Consider the following 23,985-nt stretch of genomic DNA (forward strand, 5'->3'; position numbering starts at 1 on the left):
ATTACTTTATGAGCTTTGTGGCGTAGCAGAAATTTGTTCCCAGACCATCTGTCCTAGTCAGATACAACAGTACTTTATTTTCATATCTTTATACAGTGCTACTTGCTTTGTTTTATTTTAATCACATATTTTTCCTGTAATGGAAGATTCTACCTTAGAGTGATGGCAATAAAGATTTGGTTGCCAACTGCTGCTGTGCCTCACTATTGCACAAGCTTATTTATTAGCCTGTGCTGCTTAGCAACTGGCTCCTCTTTCTCACTTCCACCACTGTCTGCTCACTCTTTCCTTCTGGGTCAGAGGGAAAGGAGAGGCGAGTAGCCTGTCAATGAGAGGGCAACCTGTCAGCAAGAGGGCCAGTAATCTAAGGGAGGGAGTTCTACTAATGGACCCAGATATGCTAATAGCTGACAATGACACTGTTGTACACCAAGCACAAAACTAAGAGGGCTGGCAGCTCCCCGTTCTTTCTAATGCCTATTAATACAAATGAAAATGCTGGACAAAATATGACACCATTCCTTTTTCGAGTGCCTTTGACTTTGTAATCCCTTTCTTTGTTGAGTGAAAGAATAGTAATTCCCAACTTTTCTTCACAGTTCAGCAGAGAATGCCTATTGCCTTTTCTAGGTTGTCTACCTAAATGGGTGAACCACAATAGATAGGTGCAGCATGCTGGTACTCTAGTCTTGCATACATAAAGAAGCAGCAAAGACAAGAGGTCTCACAAGGAATAGAAGCTGTTATTATGGAGGCTAGAGCAAGAAAAAGCAAGACAGCGCCTACTGTTCTCTCTGAATACACCTTTCCCAACTGGAGCACTGTAGTAGGAGTGTCTGGGAGGAAAAGGGGGTGAACAAACAGAAACAGGGTAAGCTAGATGGTAGAAGAAGGCAACACAAGCTAATAGTTGTGTTGCATGGAAATAGGTGTGAAGTTTGGAAAATTGATCATATGGTCTTAATTTTCTATTTAATGAATAATCTCTTTATACAAACAACAAGTGAGGCTTAGTCTGACAAGCTATAAAGCAATACTTCTCAGATATGGTTGAAACAAGGAAATCCCTTCAACAATTCACTTATGAGAAATTAGGGAATCTGTCTCCTCAGTGCTCCCAGCTAAAATACATACAACAGGAGATGGACAAGTACTTGATCCTCAGATCTTCCTCATCAAATACTTACCTTGTTTTGTGCTAAGCTGAAGGAAGGGGGGGTTCGAGATGAGCCACTACCCTCCTCCTGGTTCCAATGAGAGTTAGGGGAGAAGGACCCTTTCTCCAAGCAGCTTGACTCCAGTGCTGGCTTCTGGGTGGGTTTGAAACCCAGAGGCGGCACCCGCATATGCCGCAATAGGTGCTTGCTCTGGTCTCGCCCTTTGCCCCTCCCTCCCTCTTGACCTGGTGTTTTCCGTGAAGACTGGTGCTGCTGCTGCTGCTCAGAAGCCACCCTTGCCAAGCCCAGCTCTGCCAGTTGCTGCAGCTGATACTGGCACAAATCCACCACCCGCTTCTCCATGGAGAGGAATTTCTCCTTGTTGTCCTTCCTCGCCAGGACAGGCTTCCTCCTTAGTCTTGAAGCCCTCTCCATCTCCTCGGGCAGTTTCCTATGACAGGATCCCATTTCAATATCATCACGCTTTCGTTCCAATTTTCTCCTATGTTGGCGAGGGCTCTTCTCTGCTGTCCACTTACTGCCTCCAAGCTGACTTTCCTTTGGGCCTTCTGGTGTGGAACATCTGGGAGAAGTAGCGGAGTCCTGGCTACCTTCTCCATTCCTTCCCTCACCCAAGGAATGCAAGTGGACAGGGCTCAGCACTCGGTGAGTGATCTCATCCAGGAATTTGGAGAACTGGAGCTTCTCCTCTGTGATCTTCTCTTTGCGTCTGAGGGATTCAGAAGAGCTCATGCTGCTGTGTTCCAATGAATGCTTGTCACGTCTGTTGAAACACAGCTGAGGATCACTATACTTGCGAGAGCGGCAGCTGCGAGCTAGGGTCTCCACTGAATGGGATTTACGCAGGCTTTCTGGCTGCACTGCCAGCATCTCTGTCTGCTTCAAGATGCCTTTGAGAGGCAGGTGGCTTGTTACAACACGGTACTTCCTCGGTGCTAAGACTTCTGCAGGTTCCTTGAACATAAGTGACCGCTCCAGGCTTCTGCTTTTGAAGGAGCAGGTTGGCCGCTGGCCTTCATCTCCAGAAACTACTACTGTCTCTACGCTGCGACTCATGAATTTACTGAGCCGGCCACGGTTAGGATGGCGACAGTGTTTCACATTCCGCCTCCCCATTTTCCCGCTGCGTAATAACACAGGTGATAGAGTCCGATTCTTCAAGCTCAATTCTGCTCTGCACCCTGAGATCTCCTTGTCACTGCTGGACTCCAGAGACCAGGAAGAAAAATTTACGTTGCAAACCTCATACCCATCCACCTGCTGCTTGAGCTGGCCTGCCTTGGTGTAACTAAACCCTTTTTGCTGACGCCGTGGGACCAGGCCCTTAGCTGCCCTGGCTTCAGTTACCTGACTCTGCTCCGCCAAAATCACACCATCCTGGTCATCACGTAGGATGGGCAGCTCATGGTGGATCTCACGGTGTTGTGGAGGAGCCTTACGGTAGGGTTTCTTGGAAGGTACCGCACTCATCATCGTCCCTCTCACTTTACCTTCACAGCAGGTTACCTGAAACAGCAGAAATTGCAGAGAACAGAAAGTCACAGTTCTCCCATTCAGCCCAGAGATGTTTCCACAAGGTGATCAGGTACCATTATTCCCAGAGCCGGCATTCACATAGAGAGCAGAGCCAGGATACAGGCCTGAGCTCTGAAATAATAGCTGCAGGAAAAAGGAGGAGGAGGAGAAAAAGCACAGCTGTGACATCCTAACCAGCAAAAGCAGAGAACTGGCTCATTCTCTTTCTCTGTGTTGTGTGTGTGCATGCGCGTGCACAAATGCACACACACACACTAACATTCAGCATGTGTCCAGATTATATATAGCAAATGAGAACAGGCCTCAGAGCAGCATATTGATTGAGCGCTTTAGGAAAGGCTGTTTCCGATATGGAAACTGAAAACCTTATAGGCAATAGTGACAGGCCAGGCAGGAGCCATTGATCTCATGCTGTCACTGCCAAGAGGGACAACATGGGAGGGAGTCGCAGACATTAAGCACACAGGAGCAGTTATGAGCTCGTACTAGTTAAAGCGAAATTACTTCCAAGTGTGACAGGAACAAAGACAGAAGAGGGAAACACTTTTGCTGCCATTCTATTTCTCTGCAGACCAAGGGCAAAGCTGAAGACACTCCTAGAACTGAAGACATTGCCAAAAGTTGCTGAGGTATGCTGTTTGTTTATTTGTGTGTGTGTGTGTGTGTGTGTGTGTGTGTAAACAGACAGAAATCCCTCCTCTTCCAATAACTACCAGAGCAGAAAAATAAGTGACTGACATTAGCAACATTAATTTTTTTTTTAAAAAAAGTCATCAGTCAGAATTTCACCTACCTGCATCAATTTCTAGGACTACATACAACAGAAGCGGAATGTAGTTTACTTTAAGTATAGGATAGGATGCTCAAGTCCACGAAGAAAAATTGATGTGATATGCATGAAGATTCAAGCAGGTTTCCACCTTCTGCTGAGTAAGCAGAATGGCAAACATGGGTAGTGCTCGAGCTGTTGTCAGCTAAGATTACAAACCTCTCAGTAATAACAAAATAAGGAATGTTCTCGACCTTCCAGAAATTAGGCAGATTTGGTGCAAACATGGACAGCCTCTCATGTGAGGTATCAAAGACAGTGAAAATCAAGGTTTCTATCAGTCTACTAAGTCATGGGTAGGAAAAGGGCAGTCCGTGGGCCCCATATGCCCTACAGAGCCCCTTTCCAACCCCATCCTACCTTTTCCTCAAAAAAAGTGGGAGGAACAATTTTATCATGCTTTGGATTCTCTCAGGCTACTAAACACAGTGTTCTGCTATGGTTTGAACATGCAAATAAACAGAAAGCTGAGTCCTAGTCAGCATTCTCTTTTTATGTTTTTAAAAAAAGACACTTCCTATTTCTAAAACTGCCCTGGAGCCCAAAAAAACATAGGCAAGTTTCATTCCACATCCTTTATTGGGTTTTGAATCCCATTTAAAAACCATGATAAGAAAGGAATAGGGAATGGAGTTGCATCAAATAGCTATGGTGGCTGAGCGATTGTATACACAACTCTCTAGGATCCTAAAAAGGGACAATAAAGATCCTAATAGTTTCCTGCCTCTGTTTTAGGTTCTAAAGGCCCCAGAAAAGTTCGTAAACTACATGACTGACAATGACAGCATTTTAACTTCTGTCAGTATCCTCTAGAATGCAAGTGAATCTACTTTATGTTAGACTTTAAACAATTCTTGACTGAAGGTCCTATGCATGACAGTAGTATCAATGTTGATCCCACTTAATAAGACTGGGTATACCAAATGAAAATAGCAAAATCAATGCTGATGAAAAGTGACAAAGAGTTTTCATAACAAAGTACAGTCAAAAATGAAAAGTCTGAAAATGAGAGGTTACTCTAAAGGGGTAAGAAACAGCAGAAGGTATAGTTAAGGTTAGAACATAATAAATCATAAAACACTTTGTAGAAAGAATCTGTACCATCATTTTAAGCAAGCAGTTTCTTGTCTCCTTCCTCCTATATGAGCAATGCATTTTCTTGAGTTGACATGCAGCCTTTGTAATAGTTATTGCTGACCAAAAGAGGTAAATAAGAATAAAGGAAATAATATAGATTCCCTCAAACATTTCCCATTGTGAAACACAGAGGACTCTAATAAAATAGTCAAACTGACTGGCACTGTGTGCTGCTATAACTGTTCCCTGCAGTATTCCTCTGCATGATTCAAGGCACATCTAAACTACTGAAACTCAAAAGCAGGCACCCACAGCCTCAAACATTTCGCTCCCACAGTATCATCCAAGAACTAAAGTTGAGCTCACCAAGACCCTCTGTGAGACATCTAGCAGCCTCATATATACAATTCTAGAAGAATCTATATTATTTGCTACTTCCTCCCAAAAATCTTCTTTATTAAAGACCAGGGGGGTATACAGCAGCAAGTATGGAAAAAGCAAACAAGGAGTAGCTACAAAATTAACATTTGAAACTTTTTAAAAAACATTGAAACTCTAAGGAAACTTTTTTTAAAGCAGTATGTTTGCATATTTTCTTATAAGTCAGCAAGAACAGCTATTCAGAGATCGCACTAAAGGAGCTAATTTTAAGAAAACCTTACTCTGTTAAAAAAACTATGGAAGGGATAAAGTACTGTCCCCAGTGCAAACGCTCAGGTAACAGGTGTTGACAAAACCTATGACTAAGAGTCTCTATCAGGCAAGGAAATAATACAGAATCGAGATGGCAGGTAGCTTCATTAGTTGTTTCCTTCATATAACAGACAGGTCAAGTCCCTTTGTCTGTAGGGTCAAGGTGTGAAGAGGTGCAGTATTCATTTTCCGCTGGACCTTCAGGAAATCTATAGTAGAGGTGCTAAAGTACTTACCAATCTGGATTAAAATTTGAAACCTTGTGAAGATAGTATTCAGTCCAATGATCTAAAAAAAGTTAAAAAAAAACAAACAAAGATAACTTCGCATGGAGACCATTGCTGCCTATTCTTCTCCAGTTGGAAAAAATAGACACTCATTCATAAAACTGTACTTTATGTATACAGCACTTTCTACATTACTTGCTAGTTTACCAAATGGGGCTCTTCCATTTTCAAATTTTCATGAAAATACAATGCTACAGCAAGTTCCTCTTTGCTTTACTTTTGAAATAATATCATGTAAACTAAAGTTCAGATTGTTCAGACTACACTGGAAAGTAAGACTTCAAGAGTTTGCATTCTGCATACTGCAACTGCAAGTAAAAAGTTCTGGCAGTTTGAGAGTCACAACCATAATAATTAAGCTACTGAATGCTATCCATATATAAATTTTAATGTATAGATTCAGCAATTTGCTACCTCATCACTAAAGAGTTTTGTGCATGACAGTTTCATAATATTTTTAAAATAATAAATATGGGGGTTTCAGAAAATAGACTCTTTCTCTCTCCTCTGGCAGGTATTGTCTTGCCATGTGAAGTCTTGCCATGTTGTATAGCTCAAGTAAAGCCTCTTGTTAATGAACAGACTCTACTTCCATCCCGGATTCATGGAACATATTCATTCTGCAACACCATATTGGAAAATGACTAAAACCTAAAGTTTAAATACTTGTAACTAGAGTTATTTGAGTGTGCAATCACACATACTGGCCTGTGTTTGTGCACAGCAGCTGACCAGCATCTTCTTGACACCTCGGATTTTTGCTATCTGGGGGGTGGAGGGCAGTTAGGGTGGTTTGTAAGAATGCCCAAAGGACCACTTGAAGAACATTAGATATGAATGAGCAATCTATTTATGTTCATTGTGGTCTCTGTGCATCACACACATGGGAAAAGGGCAAGACATTTACCAGAAAGAGACAGATGCTATTGCAGGCATTAGTGGAGCAGTGGAGATAGATGTGTGAGAAGTGCAAAGGGGTCTTTTGCATGCTGTATGTAAGAGATAGCATGGTGTGATGCACTAGGGGATCCTTCCTCATTAGCACTGTGAGTATGATCATCAGAATATTGAGTGACTCTGAATGAAGATCTGGAATCTGATGGCAGTCACAGCAGTAACTTAGTGATACTGCGAGAAGGCAATTGCTTTGATAAGCATCCCCCTTTAGGGTTTCTGGGTGATGACTAGCAAGCAACCTGTCCCATTCTGCCTGGATCAAGCACTTGAAATGGGCATGGTAGTAATGTCAGAATTCAGGTCTATTCCTGGCATGTTGGCTCCCATGTTTCTCAATCAAGATGCACAGAGGTGAAGGCAGATTAGACAATGGTCATGGATGAGTTATCTGGGTGGAATGGTCCTTAGCTGATGGGATTTCCTGATCTCCCTGAATGGAACCATGGGGAACTGGGCTGTGGTGATGAGCTTTTGGATCACCTTGTCTCTGAAAGATCACCTGCCACATGACATTCCGATCTGTTGTGTTCAGCCTGGCAACTGGTCAATGAGAAAGGTCTTGTACCCTAATGGTGACCCTTGGCCATTGTGATGTTTGTGAAAAGGAAGGGGGTATTTTGATGTCAGGCAGGGGGCACCAGGAAATCATCCATCCATTTTGGGGGTCTTTGCTTCTGGGTCTGAGTTTTAGAATAACATTAGTGGTGTTCATTACGTGGACATCGTTGAGGTGTTTCAGGTCGTGAAGGAGGGGAGTAAGGGGGGATTAATGGATTGTGTGTGTGCTGAATAGGGTCCTTGCAAAGTTCCTTGTTGGGGAGCAATCTGCATATCTGGCAAAGCAATACTATGTTGTGACAATAGTTAGGGTCCCAAAGCTCTATCTGAACTGGCAATGGCAAGTGTGTTTGGGCTTCCTCCATCAGGCTGACAGTATTTTTCTACACCTTTAAATCCATCCACTTGGATTTACAGGGCCAATATCAAGGCTGTAGGGCAGAGGTTTGCTCAGTACCATAAATTACATTGTGTAACAGAATTTGAATTTGTTTTGCAGCACTTACTGAAAGCAGTGTTACACTCCAGAAGCTTTATTTCTTGCAGTCTAGGCACTTTGTTTGTAATTTTCCTTAATGAATATATTTTAACCTTTCAATGTGCAGAGCACAACAAAGTTTTGCAGTTTAATAAACGTTTTCCATGTTTTTATGACAGAATCAATTAGGAAATGACAATAAACAATAAAAAATGTGTTACATGGTGTTATTGGTACCAGTGCTATCAATGATAGGTATCACAGTTACCTAGGTATCACAGTTAAGGAGTCATCCTGAATGGCTAACAGGTCGGTCAGAAATCTAACAGATTTTCAAATTGCATCAACATAGACATGGTACTAGGGATTGCCTGAATAGTCTGTTGTAAGCAAAAGCAATTTAAACATTGCAACCCTGTTTTGATGTGTCTGTGCACTACAGGTGCAGCATGTTATGTACACTCAAATGCTATAGGCCTCATCTAAGCAGAGTAAGTGCTTATCATGATTGTTAGGAGAAAAGAACTTCTAGCAGAATAGAATAGAACAGGTCACAAGTCTTTGGATAAAAATGGAGTTAGATGAAATAGAAGAGTAACTACATCTAGAGAAACGTCCAAAGAAACATGCTACTGAGGCAGAGATAAAGATGATAGAAGTATCTGTAGATAAAATGGAGGCAGCAAGTTTTCATGAAACAGGTCATATGTTTTACCATATCTACAAGATATTTTTTTGTATTAAACATATGGTAAAACAAAACCTTTTTTAAAGTGAGTGGCAACTTTTTATATTCTTGTGAAAGGAAGTGTCTACACTACTTCACTAAGCATTTTTTCTCTTCCATCCAGATGCCATCATATGTAATCCAATGCTATACTGCAGTGCTTCTCAACCTGTGGGTCCCCAGGTGTTTTGGTCTTCAAATCCCAGAAATCCCAGCCAGTTTACCAGCTGTTAGGGTTTTGGGGAGTTTATTTATTATTTATTTATTTATTTACTTTACTTTACTTTACTTTACTTCTATACCGCTGTTCTCAGCCCGAAGGCGACTCACAGCGGTTCACAGCACATAGGAAACAGCAAAATTCAATGCACCAATAAAAACAATTAACAACCTATCTAATACGCAGTTAGTACAGAATTACTATAATAACCATTCACTAACGTCTCATCACTAAAAACACGATCCAGATCCATCATCCATTGTTCCATTCCTATGTCATTACCAATCATTGCACTAACTACTCGAACGCCTGCACAAACAACCAGGTCTTTAGTTTTTTGTGGAATACCACCAGAGATGGTGCTAATCTAATGTCCGTGGGAAGGGCGTTCCACAGCTGGGGAGCCACCACCGAGAAGGCCCTATCTCTCGTCCCCGCCAGCCGTGCTTGTGAAGCTGGCGGGATCGAGAGCAGGGCCTCCCCGGAGGATCTCAAAGCCCTGGTGGCTACATAGGCCGAGATGCGGTCGGATAGGTAGCTTGGGCCGGAACCATTTAGGGCTTTAAAGGTCAACACCAGCACTTTGAATTGAGCCCGGTAGCAAATCGGTAGCCAGTGGAGTTGGCGCAACAGGGGGGTTGTATGCTCCCTGCGTTCCGCTCCTGTTAGAATCATGGCTGCCGCGCGTTGGACTAGTTGAAGCTTCCGAGCCGTCTTCAAAGGCAACCCCACGTAGAGAGCATTGCAGTAGTCTAGGCGGGATGTAACCAGAGCGTGGACTACCGTGGCCAAGTCAGACTTCCCAAGGTACGGGCGCAGCTGGCGCACAAGTTTTAACTGTGCAAATGCTCCCCTGGTGACCGCCGAAACCTGGGGTTCCAGGCTCAGCGATGAATCCAGGATCACACCGAACCTGCGTCTTCAGAGGGAGTGCGACCCCATCCAACACAGGCTGTAACCCTATACCCTGTTCGGCCTTGCGACTGACCAGGAGTACCTCTGTCTTGTCTGGATTCAATTTCAATTTGTTTGCCTCATCCAGACCGTTACAGCGGCCAGGCACCGGTTCAGGACCTCGACAGCCCCCTTAGTAGCAGGTGGAAAGGAGTGACAGAGTTGGACATCATCTGCGTACAGATGGCACCGTACCCCAAAACTCCGGTTGAAGGCCAAAACATCTGGGAACCCACAGGTTGAGAACCACTGCTATACAGGCAACATAAGTGATAACTTCAATTAGACTTCATGATACATTAGAGCATTGTGAGATGGGAGGCACACCAATGGGCCACAAAAGGAATTCTGATTCACACCTATTTAAATATGCAATCTGGTAAGATGTTTTGCTCAAGGCTTTCTTTGCCCTCCAACTACGCACCCCTACCAATAACACTGATCCTTGGACATAGAATATTTGTGTGTGTGTATAAAAACACACCCTAAGGGAAAGTCACAAAGTAAGATAATGCAAACAGGAAGTCAACAGGGCTTGTGCTGGGCTAGGGAGCTGCTGAAACAGGCCTTTGAGATGCTCTGGTATTGGCCTTGCCCCAACAAGCTCCTTGGCCACTTTCCTTACTACAGTATTTTCTTCGGGTCTCAACTAGTACAGAACAAACAACTACACAATAATATAGCTATTCTACTCCTAGACTGCAGTGCAATAGTCAGATCTACACTCTTCCAAGATAAGTCCCGAAACTGACTCAGCAAAGCTTGTACCAATACTACTAAAGAGCCTTACAGGCAAACACAGGACATTGTGATGATTTTTACCAACTGCAGAGTCTTGCAGAGTCCCAAATTCCTAGCTCTTGTAGAAAGATAAGCAAGCATAAAAACAATCATTGGGATCAAAATACTTCTTGCATTTCTTTTTTAACTGCACAGAGGAGCAACACAATTTAGGGTGGTTTGTTCATAGAAAATGAAGGAATTTAACTAACCTAACATCTGAGAATTTTTCCTCCTAGAATGGAGGAAAGCCTCAGTCACTCCAAGGAATACAGAGCTGACTCAGATGAATGATACAACCACTCCCTCATCAAGTACAACTAACTTCTCTGTATGTGTATAGTCTAGTGAAGTGGCTAGAAAAAACCTAAAAACAAAGGTAGTGAAAAGAACGTTGGAGTGACAGCCTGATATAGCAAAGACACAAATACATTTTCCTGCTTTCCTCTTGTTTCATAAAAACGTCTTTCATGGTATCATGGTAAGAATGCTGGAAAATAACAAGAACATCCCCAAGTGAGGTTACTATAAAATAAGGAACTTACAGACCCAAAGTGATGTTTTGTCCCAACATGTCCGTTCTCTTGATTCTGAAGTTTCTTGACGGCATCTAGCACATGTGGCCAGTGATGATTTAAACCTGAGAAAGAAAACTGTGTGAATTACTAGCCAACTTAACACGTGGAAACACATTAAAAATCTACCGCCACATGGGAAAAAACAACCTAAAGTGAACATAAACTAGAAAAATAGGTTTTCTATAATAAAGTATGTCTAAGCATCAAGCTATAGTTCACAGAATCATAGATAGAATCTTAAGAGTTGGATGAGACCACAAGGGCTATCCAGTCCAACCCCATTCTGCTATGCAGGAACACACAATTAAAGCACTCCTGGCAGATGGCTATCCAGCCCTGATTTAAAAGCTTCAGAGAAGGAGACTCTGCTACACTCCACTTAAATAGCTTTTACTATCAGGACGCTCTTCCCAATAGTTAGGTGGAATCTTTTTTACCTGAAGCTTGAATCCATTGATCTGTGTTCTAGGCTCTAGAGCAGCAGAAAACAGGTTTGCCCCTTCTTACTATGACATATTTTAAAATATTTATACATGGCTATAATATCCCCCCTCTCAGCCTTTGCTTCTCCAAGCTAAACATAATAAAATAGGTGACAGTATTTTTAAATAATTCCTCTAAAAATCAAACAATTTAAAGAAAAACTTAGAAGATTTGATAGCCCATATTTTGAGAGATGCTCGATGTATTGCCAAAAGCTTTCATGGCCAGAAACACTGGGTTGCTGTGAGTTTTCTAGGCTGTATGGCCATGTTCCAGAAACACATTTTGAGAGATGTGTTTATTTCTTGATAAATATTTGCATTGGGATCAAAGATTTCCATGCATTATACATAGGTACATTATTCTAGTCTCTCAGCTGATTATGGACAGTTCTTCAAAATCATAAGCTTCAAATAATAGTGACCTAGAACTAGTTATGTTTCAATTAATAAAGTATAATTATAGTATATTAGCATTTAAGCAATAACTTCACAATGGTATAACTGCAACTTTTAAAACTTTTATAGTTATGAGGGATGGCCTCATTAAGTGATAAGAAGTGGACTATCACATGGAGCTTAAGTGTTGGTTCTCACTGTGGCTTTATACTCTGTATGGGTGTGCCAATGATGGCTAGGTAGATGGGGTGTGTTTTATGCCTTGTAGTATTCAAACTTTTAATAAAATAAGTAATCTCTTTTTAGAGTCGAAAGAATAGTGTTGTTTTAAAAAAAAACAATGAAGTCAAAGGTAACTTGGGGATGGGCTACAACTTTAAAAGCAATTAATTACTAACTAATTTAAAACTTTTCAAGCTCCAGGTATAACAACTACGACAGACCAATTTAATTTTCAGAGAAATAAAGAGAACAGGTTCTCCAGAGAGGGTGCCTTGTAGTTTATTAAAAGCACACACTCTTCTCTGTAACAGAGAGCACAGAACCAGAAGGTTAGTTCTGTTTGGTTTAGTAAGTCATCTTATTAAAGGATAACCATAGAAAATAGCACGCCACCCCTTTAAATACAAGACAAACTTGGTAGGATTCAAAATCAAAATTGTGGAAGCTTTGGGTAAAAACTTCACTCTTTTAAGATCTCTTCTATTACAGTTAAGCAAAGTATTCTGTGGACAAGTAAACTCTCTCTCCACTCCTTAGATTACTGTCTGTATTGGCTCTACCCCAAGATACCCTAAGTCATAGATTTATGTTATCATGTGCAACCATCTCAAAACGCTGAAGCTCCTCTGCTATCCTGATTCATTAGCCATCAGTGCAGAGCCACAGCTTACTCATGTAACGTTAGAAAAAAGGTTCCCAAAATCAGTTAACAGAATTTTAGACCAAAATGTAAATAAAACTTAATTATAGATTTTCTTTAATCAAAAGTCACCCACAGTGATATGTGGAGTAAGAATATTCAGAGTCTGAGGGTAAGCTGTTTTTCTTTGGGAATCCAAAGGAGATTTAATGCATTCTGAAAAGCTACAGAGACAAATCCAAATAACAGCCACAGTATAACTTCTTCCTTCAGTTTAAGGATCATTAGACCAAGTTCAAGTTCATTTTATTATGATCAATGATCAGCTCGAGACATCATTAGACCATGGATGATTGCAAATAAATACTAGGTGCCGTATTCAGGGGAAAGAATTTCCAAAACCACCTTTGAGTATTCTCTGCCTAAGAAAACCCTATACATTTCATGGGTCACCATTAGTTCACAGGTGATTTGAAGGCACTGATACAAAACAAAAAAACGATGAAGCAATCCAGAAAGGTTCTTTATTTATATTCCAAATAAAGTAGTCCAAGAAAACATTTTCAGAACTACCCATGTTCCTCTACTGCTCAAAACAGATCTATTTTCAGTTCAAGTGTACTATCACTGTCTGTCCTTAAATCATGTTTTATTTTACTGTACTGAAAATTACTGACTTAAGTTTGCTTAGCACCTCCCATTCTAAGCCTATTGTAAACTTTATCAACTGCAGACTATCACTGTTCCAAAGTGCTCTGTTGCCCCTGAAATACAAATAGATTCATCATGTTGCTGTACAGCTATGGAAAAAACCAGGATGAAACAGGAAATTAGAGGTTTAGGTAATCATGTTTTAAAGACACAGGGGCAATCTTCTGAGGTTCTTAAAAACACTTATCCCATTCAGCAAGAGCCAGTTCAAAGATGAGCTCAGTTTCTTCACATTTATAGCACTCACTTCAGGATATGAGGACTGCAGGTTGGCACCTATCAGGTTGATGAAAACTACAGGCAGTTACTTTTATGATGCTAAAATATGGAGATGAATTAAAATATTTCAGCAAGTACTATATTTACGCAAGTCAGTACTGTTCCATTATCCAGGAGAGGCGAGGGGGGGGGGGGGGCTAGACAAAGAAAGATAGTCAATTTTGGGTGGGGTGAGGGAGGTTGAAGGCGTTAAACAATTTCCCCCTATGTTCCTGTTACTCCCCCCACACGTTTCAGTCATGGAAACAACCCTAGTTTATGAAATGGGAAGTGAGGAGAAGCAATAACTAGCGAAAATGGGGAAAATAGTTTTCCTCCTTCAACTCCCCCCCCCCCCCTAATATAATAGACTATCCTTCTGTCTAGGGTCCCTTTTTGGTATCCACCTGGATAATGAAACAGACTAATGCTTCCCTTTTTTGGCTAAATTATATTCCATAATTGAGGTCTGAATTAGATTTGATGGTGCATTAGAATCAAGCAAATAAACCCACCTGTGTGATAAGGCCCTGAGGAACCCGGATCCCCTGAACCCAGCCAGAAAAGGGGGAGGCACAAATAAGCTGTTCCCAGTGGTGGTGCTAGCAACCTCAAGGCTCTGTGGTACCCAGAGGAGGCTCCACACCTGGCTGGTGACCGAGTCATTCCTGCTGCTTAGATACAGATCTTGCCCACGAGGGCCCTCAGGGTCTCCCACCCACCCCTCCTAGGCTCAGTCCCATGGGGTTCCTAACTGGTCTTATTCATGAGGCCTGCAAAATCTTCCTCTTGGTTTTGGAAGCGTTGAGAATGAGACTAGCTAGGTAGAAGCAGCCGATGGCCAGTTTCCAACAGCTATTCTGTCTAATACACCTTGTAAACATTTAGCTGAGTAAAGTGGGAATGAAGACAAAACCTGGACAAATGCACTTCTGAAAATGAGTTTGAGGGGATTTTTCTAGAGCTGCTCAATGGGGAAATACATCAGGACCTTACCATAAGGGTTTATTTTATGCAGAGCTTAGGAAAGAAATTGTACTTCATTTCCTAGGATCACTTGGCCAGTAGTCATGCTGACTGAAGAGGTCTAGGAGACACAGTCAAAAAAGTGACTTTCACCCACTCCAAAAGTAACCTTATCAGAGAGAAATTCCAAAATGAATCTGTGACAAAAAGGGGACAATATTAATCTTCAGAATGCAGAGGAAATCAATGAAGGGTCTTAACCAGTACTTTCAACTCTCAAATATGTACATAAATCTTATTACTTGGGATATGCTTTAGTTCTTTCCTCCTGAAATATTTTTCTTCAGCATATAATAATATCTTAACTGTAGGTGAAATCAATCCAGCTGTGATTTGGGTAAGCTTAGACTTTCTTGATTCTAGTGGATTTTATGACTGTGTAGGAAGGTACTGCATTTTGACAAAAACGTAATGTACCAAAAGGGAATTCATAGTCTGGGAAGAAGAGGGGTCTGTAATCAATGCAGGCAAGCACATAAGTGATAGTAACATTTCAGAAAATTCCAAGAAATTTTATTCTCAGGGCCAGATGAAATAAAATGTAATTCAGCTCTGGTGTTTTCCTTTGCAGTACTTTTAACTATCAAAAGTAGAAAAGTAATACTTAAATTTGTCTGGAATCTGCAAATAAGACTTTAACAATCTAAGTAAATTATGGATCATACCATACTGTAAACAAGTGCATGCAGTTCTTTCTTTCACCATCTTTTTAAAATTGAGAAGTGGTCATTCTCTGGGAATGGAAGAGGCTCTCAACTCTTTTGCTGAGCAAACAAATGGCAAGAAAAATCACCCTGCTTGTCTTTTTGGGGAGCAGGCATATGGTCCTGATATCAGATTTCATGTTTCCTTTTCAGTATTTAAAGGAGACAGTCGTACACAACTGCCCATATTAGATAGAGCTGTTTGGTCCTGCAACCTGTATGTGCTTGCTATGGAGCAAATTCGTCATACTCAAATTCCTCCAGTAGAGGGAGCTTTAGCCCCAGCCAGAGCAAAATACAGTAATTGTGTAGGGATTCTCAATTTTTTTTTCCTAAGGAAAAAATAATCCAGACCAAGCCCCTAGCCTTTCATTATTAATGTTTAAAAGAAGGCAGTGCCACACAGACTGTCTGCATGATCAATTACCAGGGCAAGTTAGAGGCCGGAGGATAAAGAACACACAGGTATCATATTCTATTTATTGGCCAGACGGGTCAGAACAAGTTGGAGGATCTATTACAATAGAAAAACATGGCTATTCAACCTTGCAATTCTTGTGTGGAATCTTTACAACTACATAAAGTAACCTCAGGACAAGCAGACCACTCCTTTAGGCATTACTCTAGGACATCCCACACACAGCTTTGGAAAAGTACATGACACAATGTTATAAATCATCTGAATTCTCCAAAAACCTAAACAGAGAAAATCATACCATACTGTAAACACCAATTGGTCCTAACAGTGTTTTACAGAACATATGGATTTTATTGTACTGTGCTACTGCCTAATTAGTTAATGCATTCAAAGAGTCCTGTCTCACTGAAAGAGTGTGTACAAAAATCCCATGTGCAAGCATATTTGTGTGTGTGTGTATATAGGCACCAAAATGTACAAACGTCAGAATAGAAACACATACACATACACATGTGCATGTTTGTAGGCAGCAGGAAAAGAAGACTACATTCTAAACCAGTGGTTCTCAACCTGTGGGTCCCCAGATGTTTTGGCCTTCAACTCCCAGAAATCCTAATAATTGATGAACTGGCTGGGATTTCTGGGAGGAAAGAACATCAGCAGCATGGAGCTTGGGGGAAAGAGCAGTGTTTGTCTGCTGCAGGCTGGCTTTGACCTCAGCTCCTGGAAACTGGCTCCTTACAGACTCAGGCCCTGACTGTCTTAGGATCATGACTGGGGAATGGGGAGGCCCTATTAGGGTGTTTAAATGAGTGGTACAATGTGTTATTTGTGTGTGGGATTATTATGGTTTAATATGTTTAAAAGTTTTATTTAGTATTTATATGCTTATTGTTTCTAGTGATTTTATGTTATGTTTTATATGGTTTTTGTATAATGAGGCACTGAATTTTTGTCTAGATGTATGATGTATGCCGCTCTGAATCCCCTGAGGGGTGAGAAGAGCAGAATAGAAATGAAGTAAATAAATAATAATAATAATAAATAAATAGTTGTAGGACAAAACACCTGGGGATCCACAGGGTGAGAACCACTGTTCTAAACGGATACTCAATCATAGAAGCCCTGGCCCTGAGTCTGCAAGATCTCAGCAGGGTGACTTGGAAGTCTCTCATTCATTGGGCTGCCATAAATCCAAGTCAATCTGAAGGCAGTTGGTAACAACAGATACATTTAGGTATGCTGAAAGTATCCAGAAAGAAAAGGAAAAGCAAAGAAGCTTGTAGGTGGAAGACGAACAAGACGGGAAAAGCTTCCGATCTCAAGAATGCTTAAGGCTGTCACAGAGAAAAACAGCTACTCTTTCCTCAATAACAGAGGAGACTTATCTCAAATAAGCGTGGCATTTTAATTGTTCAGCTTATTCTTGGTTTATTTAAACATTTGCACTTTGTACTAATCGCAAATGTAAAACACCAAAACATAAAAAAAATCAAGTAAGAATAAAGAAAGCAATCCGAGGCAAAGCAGTTTACAGCCGCATGGACTGTACAAGAATGGATATATGCCATCTCCACCCCTTAGGAAGCAGACAGACACTAATAAAGACTAGGCACTCCACACCTTTGCATCAAAGTAATCAGAAGTATTTCTCCTGACGTGAAAATCAGGCTTCTTGTTTGGATGCATTCGGATTTCAGAATTAGTCCTCAGAGGGTAGAATTTGATAATTCCAGCAACTAACAAGTTAGCAGGCATCCAGCCAATAGTGTAAAGAGTGCGGAAGAGTGAACCAACCTCAGCTGACCTTTCCGCAGACAAATTAAGCACAAGCTAGCTCATTTGAAAGGAAGAGGTAACAATTATTAAGTAGTAGGTATTTAAATGATATTATTGGTGTAATACATTCCTAGAATGACTCTGTCTCTGATGGGTTCGTCTGTTACCATGATTTGACTCCACTGGTGGTTTTAGCACAACCTCAGTTCTTCTGCTTCTGAAAGTGAGGAGAAGTCTGAACTTTAAACGGTGTCTGCAAACAGAGCCTAGGTCCCTCCTACTTGCGTGCCTGCAGGCCTCCAGGTGTGGCTAGGAATGGCACAAGCTAAGCACTAAACACACCTTTGATGTGGAGCTGAAAGTACGTAGCTGGAGGGTATGAACAGCACGCCGCCTGCCGCCATGCTGACTTTATACACAGGAATGCAGGCTGAAACCACAGGCCAACAAAGGCAAACACACTACATTCCACACAAGGCTGGGAACAAAAACAAGCAGACAAACCCACGTGTCCCCCATCTTCATACATGCTATATACAGGCCTCCACTACTGCCTCAGCCACAAAAGCAGGTGGAGAATATGAGGGCTATCAACATGTCCACTGCAGCAAGAGAAAGAGATACTGTGTAAACAAGAAATATAACTGGGTTGCTGTGAGTTTTCTGGGCTTCAATATAACTATATAACTATTGTAATATATTCCTGTCATAAAGCAATATAACTCTACATCCACCTGCACTTTTTATACACAATGCTATGAATGATCTCATATAGAAAACAGTAGGAAAAGTGAATAATACAAACCAGAAACCATATGGCAACATCAAAAATAAACAGGTATTGTTTTTTTCACCCAGAACTATGAACAGTTGGCAGTATGCAGGACTAATATGAATAGTCTGCACTAATAATATACAATTAAAAAACTGAAACAAGAGAAACTTTATGTCAAGAAGAACTTCTGCCAACAAGCCCAGGAGGAATTATATAGCTAGCAAGCCTTCCCTCTTAAATATCCCACATATGTTCAAACAATCTTGCTGGTTTGAAAATAAAATAAAAACCACTTTTTTCCCTACTCCAGAAGTAATGGATTCACATCCAAGATAACTGTATAATGGCTCTACCTAGAAATTCATTATCTGTCTATTTAAAACAGCAACTTCTAATCACAATGCCAAAACCTATGATTGAGAGCTTGGGCTATAATAAAATAAACAGTTTAAGCCTTGCTTTCTGATATATTCTTTGCCTCAACGTGAAAGATAAAGTGGAGAAAAGAGAGAGAGTGCACCTGAAAATAGTACAAGGTTTCCTACCATAGTCTGAATTAACACTCAAGGAGAAAGCGTATGCTAGGCATCTGAAAAATGAGCGGGAAAACAACCCCATTCTGCCTGTTCCAAAACTGACAGCGCAAGGCTGACACTGACTGCCAGGCGGTCACATTTGCACCTTAAGTGAGAAATATGCAACATTAATTCCTTTTCCCAGAATTACATTCAACGTGTTTTCCTCATCACCAAGCACATGCCCATGCCCATGGAAAAAAAACTCATTGGCTTCACAAAAAGGGAGGAAGTCTTTCCACCATCCAGTTACCCCCACTCCAGCTGCTCCCAGATTCCTTGAGAGTCTACCACAGCACTGTCTGTGGAAACTGCAATTCTCCCGGCATTCAGATAATCAAGAAAGCAGCAGGCAGGCAGGCAAAGGAGGTGCCTCTGCAGTATACCAGTTTCCGCCCCCACATATTCTTTGTATATTATGCAGCATCTCAGGGCATAGCCCTCATCCTGCCACTGGTGGGCGGGCAGAGCAGGGGAAAGGGGCCCTTTATAATTGTAGTGTTGCAATCAGCCAGCCTGGCCAGGCAGCCTGTTCTTACCTGCATGTATTAAATACCTTATAACTGATTACACCCCCATGGGGCATGATTAGCAGTCTGCAGAGAACAAAGTCTACTTTCATGAGAATAAGAAGAGACACGTACTGCTAACTTAGAATATACAGCTGGGCAAAGGGAATAAGACAAGAAGGGCTAAGTTCCATTTAAAGGCCTTTACACCCCACCTACAAAAATTGCTCCCAATCCCCCTAAAAATTTTCCATACAAGAACTAAACAGCAACAAACTGAGCACTGCTATGTTGGAAAATAATGTGGCTTCCTTTACAAATGACAAGTCCTTATAATAGTATATACACAGAGATGCTACTTGACAAATGCTTTCCCTTGAAATAAAAATCATAGCTTTATGCCAAGACACAGTATGTTTTTTATCATACCAAAGACCATGGCTATAGAATTGAATGCGGGGGGAGGGGGGGGTCATGTACTTTCCAACAACAGCAGACAACACCCAGCAGGAGGAGAGAGAGAGTTAGAAATCAAAAGTCATGCCTTCCATAACAAAGTATAAATAACTAGTAGAAGAAGCCTGGTTGACTCATTATTACATTGTTTGGATGCTGAGAGCTATATTATTTTGATATTTTAATGTTGTTTACAATTGTGATTGTTTTTATATTTTAGCTTGTTTTTAATTTGATTGTGTTTTATCTGTAATTGTTGGGCTTGTCCCTTGTAAGCTGCCCCGAGTCCCCTTGGGGAGATGGTTGCCGGGGTATAAAAATAAAGTTATTATTATATTATTATTATTATTATTATTATTATTATTATTATCATTCTAGCCAACCAAATTTAAGAAAAAATGGTAGAAAATAAAACAGGAAAACAGTAACTTTCCACATTCCTAGGCCAGAATAAACTGCTCTATTTTGCTATTCATACTGAAAATCAAGACAATCAAGCAGTGCATACCAGCAAATCAAGATGCCTGGCTTATTCTGTTGGGCAAAAATATACAATTTCTTTAGGCTTTTGACATTGAAAACATAACAAAAACCCTTTCAGAAGAACTGACTGCTAATATAGCAATTGTGTCATCAACATCTGGAGGATAGTGATATCACTGAAACCACTTCTGGTTTCTTTGGACTTCTCCTGGGAAGTATTTTTGCATTTGTTTCCCATGATGAAAAATACAAATGTGCATATCAAAATTATGCACAGCTATCAACTTACTCACACCATAACATACCATATTTATGACTTTTTAAAAGTAAAACACTGATATCCATTCACATCAATGTTCTGCTGATGTGAATAGACTTTCCCACTGCAAAACGAGAGCCAATCTCCATATTTATTAGAAAGAGCAAACATTTTGAATATAGAAATAATACATCCCTTCTCTCTCCAATACATATACAGGCAGAACCTGAGTTACAAACATCCGACTTACAAAGGAATCATAGTTACAAGCTGGAGTGAGACAATAGGAAATGAGAGAAATTAACTGTAGGAAGAGAAATTCACTCATGAAAGTTATTATGGGAGAAATGTGTCTCCAATGAAGCTTTCTTACCAATCCTTGTTTCCATAACAAGCCAATTTTTTTCAAAATCCAATTATCACAGGAACAGAAAGTAAGGTGAAATCTTCTGAACGGGGGCACAGACAAAAAAACAAGCACCATAGGATTATTAACCCTTACCTATATCATCCAAAGTTTGTGTGTGTGTATAGAGAGAGAGAGAGATTGATAGAGTTCCACTTAAAAATGCACCTATTCTGACTTACAAATACATTCAACTTAGGCACAAACCTACGAAACCTATCTTGTTCATAACTTGGGAACTGCCTGTAAAGTTTTTTTTCCTAGTTATTCCAATTCCATAGTCTTTCTTAGCTTTCTAGGTTTTCTGGCTAGAATTGTGGGGGGAGGGGAGCAGTCTTCAAACCACTCTCCTGTGGACATGGAAGTCCACCTGTACTCAAAGAAGAATCTCCATCTGTCAAAGCTTCTTTTGTGAGTCAATCAATTTATTGAATATGCTGTTTTTCTAAGTATTTTTAATATAGAAGAAAATAAGGCATTGGAAAACAAAAATGCAACTTCTATAAAAAGGACAAAATGAAGCAGTAGCAGCAACATCTAGCTATCAAAAGAATGCTATGCAGTTTCCATAAATACCTAAGGGACAGAGGCCCATGAACTGAAGCTCTAGAACACCAATCAAAGCTCTAAATATTGTGGAAACTGATATAGCTCTAAATACAATAGAACTTGAAGAGAAAGTATCTCAGCTAATCTAAGAGACAAAGCATTATACAGATCACGAAGGACAAATCTACAGTGATAGCTAGTTAAACCAGGTTCCAACCAGAATTGAAGAAGTGGTTTTTTTCCGGTGTAGATGATTGTATGGGTAATCCTAAAACCAGTTTGAGGCCTGGATGCTCATTACACAAACCATAGATCACTGACATGCATTACGTATTTTCTTTCACGTGCTTTTGTGAGTATTCATTGTGTTTCTGCCACAGTTTGAAGCTAGATTCAAACTGCAATAAATGGCCAGTGTAGATGGCACTGAAGAGAAAATAACAGATCTAATAATCATAACCTGATCTTCCAAATATTTGGAAATTACTGAAAGACCAATTTGTTCTATATGAGCATGAAGAAATCCCAAATAAACTTTCCTCTTCCTTACCATTTCTACTTCCTGACAGGTAACATTTATCTGCACATGCATGTGCTATGGAACAGAAACAACCTGACAACATACTGTATTCCTTACATTTAGTAATTAATCTTTCTACAATGGTGGACAGTCATTGATCAGGCATACCAACTCAGTTCATGAGCAAGATGCATGTCAGCGCATAGCTTCTCTAACAGCCTAGAACACAATTACTCACTCCTTTACACTACACAGATTCCCCACCCTTATTCCCTGAACTAATAGCCTTTTGGTGTAGAGAAACACTCCTGCTATTTCACTCTCTCTATTACCAGCAATGAAAACCAGGGCAGTAGGCCCTAATTTAGCTCAGCAGAGGCTCTCTACAAACTGCTAATCCCAGTGTGCAGCTGTTTCTCAAATGCACTGGCACGAGCAAACCGTAAACGATTTATGGCGCGTGGCAGAAAGACTGCTAGCCACTTGCATGGGCGGAGTTTTGATATAAGATCACGTTTAGACTAATGTTTATATTGGAAGCTGTCAATCTAGTAGTAAATACTACATAGCAATACGCTGTCCACACCCAGCAATGATACTGGATATACAAAAATCTGTAAGTGCAATGTCATACGTATAACCAACAACAAGCTGGAGAAAAATCATTTTAAAATGGATGGGGTGAATAACAGGAAAATGGGGAAATTGTTTAATACCTTCAATCCCCTTTCCCGTGTAAAATGGACTATCCTTCTCTTTCCAGCACCCCCTTGTGGCCTCCGCCCAGATAATGCAACAGTATTATTATGGGTATAGCCACAAAACTATCCAAGAGCCTGGCTTTAAAATATGTTTTCTCTCCTCACTTTGAATACAAGTACATAATATACATCCATCTATAAATTTAGCAGCATATCTATTATTTGTATTTTTAATTCACAAAATCTCAAAGGTTCTCTTAAATGTATCTCAGAGTCAATTAGAAACCTACATTTAAATAAATGCACTACCAAAGTATTTTAGAAAAGAGGCACTAAAAAGAATAGTTCAAGGATTAGCAGTTCTGAACACTACACAGCATCTTATATGTTTACTTGGTAGTGCGCTGTTAGATTAAGTGTGACAACTATGAAGTGAGAGAGGATTAATTTTTACACTCACAACCCCAACTTCATAGCATAGTTCTTCCTCTTCAGCTATATTAGGAAGGAAATATTATAATTTCCACTTTTTATTGTGTGTTTATCTGTCGGATAACATAAATGACTATACTGGGTTACAGTATTTCTTATACCAAGGGGAAGAGAATTACACAAACACAAGGTCTAGGCTCAGTTTTTCTCAAGAGTACATACATACAAAGGTAGCTATAGCAGTTGAAGAGATTCTTAAAGCAAATAGAGAATTTCAAACATTCTGCACTAAGTCCCAAGCACTTTTATATGTAAACTTAAAAGCCAACTCAGTCAAATAGAAAATGAAGGCCATGAAAACAAAGACTGGCTTGAGGTAACTTTCAAACTCAGCTATTCTAATAAGAACACATAAGGAATATTAATTCTGAATATGTTGGTGGCTTATGCAAATGGAAGACACAACATTCCTTGTGTAAATTTTTGTTAAACTGTTGTGCAGGAATAGAAAACATGACTTCCCTGAGCGTTCATTAGAAGAAAATGCAGTTTGTATACTTTTTTTAAAAAGCTCACTAGGAACATTTTATAGAATTATGCACACAGTTGCTTTCCTTTGTCTGGAAGCCTTTTCAAAACTAAACATAAAGAAAGGAGATGAAAAAGAGTAACATACATTTAATTAATTCTCAAAAGAAGCACTCTCAAATTATCAAATATCACAGCCGGCTTCCTCCCATTTCCTTGAAAGAGATTTGATTTCAAGTTGATAGTTTTTCTTTATTGTAGCAGAAGACTTGGAAGAAAATGCAGATCAGGGAAATTGATT

At 40.3% G+C, this 23,985-nt stretch overlaps 2 protein-coding genes across 7 annotated transcripts in view; one reads left to right on the forward strand and one right to left on the reverse strand.

Annotated features, from left to right (window-relative positions):
- TJAP1 (tight junction associated protein 1) overlaps positions 1–23,985 on the reverse strand; it is a 63,280-nt gene that overhangs the window by 18,906 nt on the left and 20,389 nt on the right. For 2 of the 6 annotated variants that reach the window (XM_060754019.2, XM_060754021.2), the window contains exons 2-4: positions 10,820–10,914; positions 5,550–5,601; positions 2,526–2,684 (exon numbers count right to left, since the gene is read on the reverse strand). In XM_060754019.2, coding sequence (XP_060610002.2) covers positions 2,526–2,651 — 126 coding nt within the window. In that variant the 5' untranslated portion in view covers positions 2,652–2,684; positions 5,550–5,601; positions 10,820–10,914. The other 4 variants (XM_060754018.2, XM_060754017.2, XM_060754020.2 and 1 more) reach the window with 3 other exon arrangements.
- Positions 3,287–23,985, forward strand: part of DLK2 (delta like non-canonical Notch ligand 2) — a 107,394-nt gene continuing 86,695 nt past the window's right edge. Inside the window, exon 1 of the mRNA XM_060754025.2 lies at positions 3,287–3,343. The gene's annotated coding sequence lies outside the window, so the exon portion shown is untranslated. The remainder of the gene's footprint in view (positions 3,344–23,985) is intronic.

The sequence above is a fragment of the Anolis sagrei genome, chromosome 1 (genome assembly GCF_037176765.1).
Source record: "Anolis sagrei isolate rAnoSag1 chromosome 1, rAnoSag1.mat, whole genome shotgun sequence".
In the NCBI taxonomy this organism is placed as follows: domain Eukaryota; kingdom Metazoa; phylum Chordata; class Lepidosauria; order Squamata; family Dactyloidae; genus Anolis; species Anolis sagrei.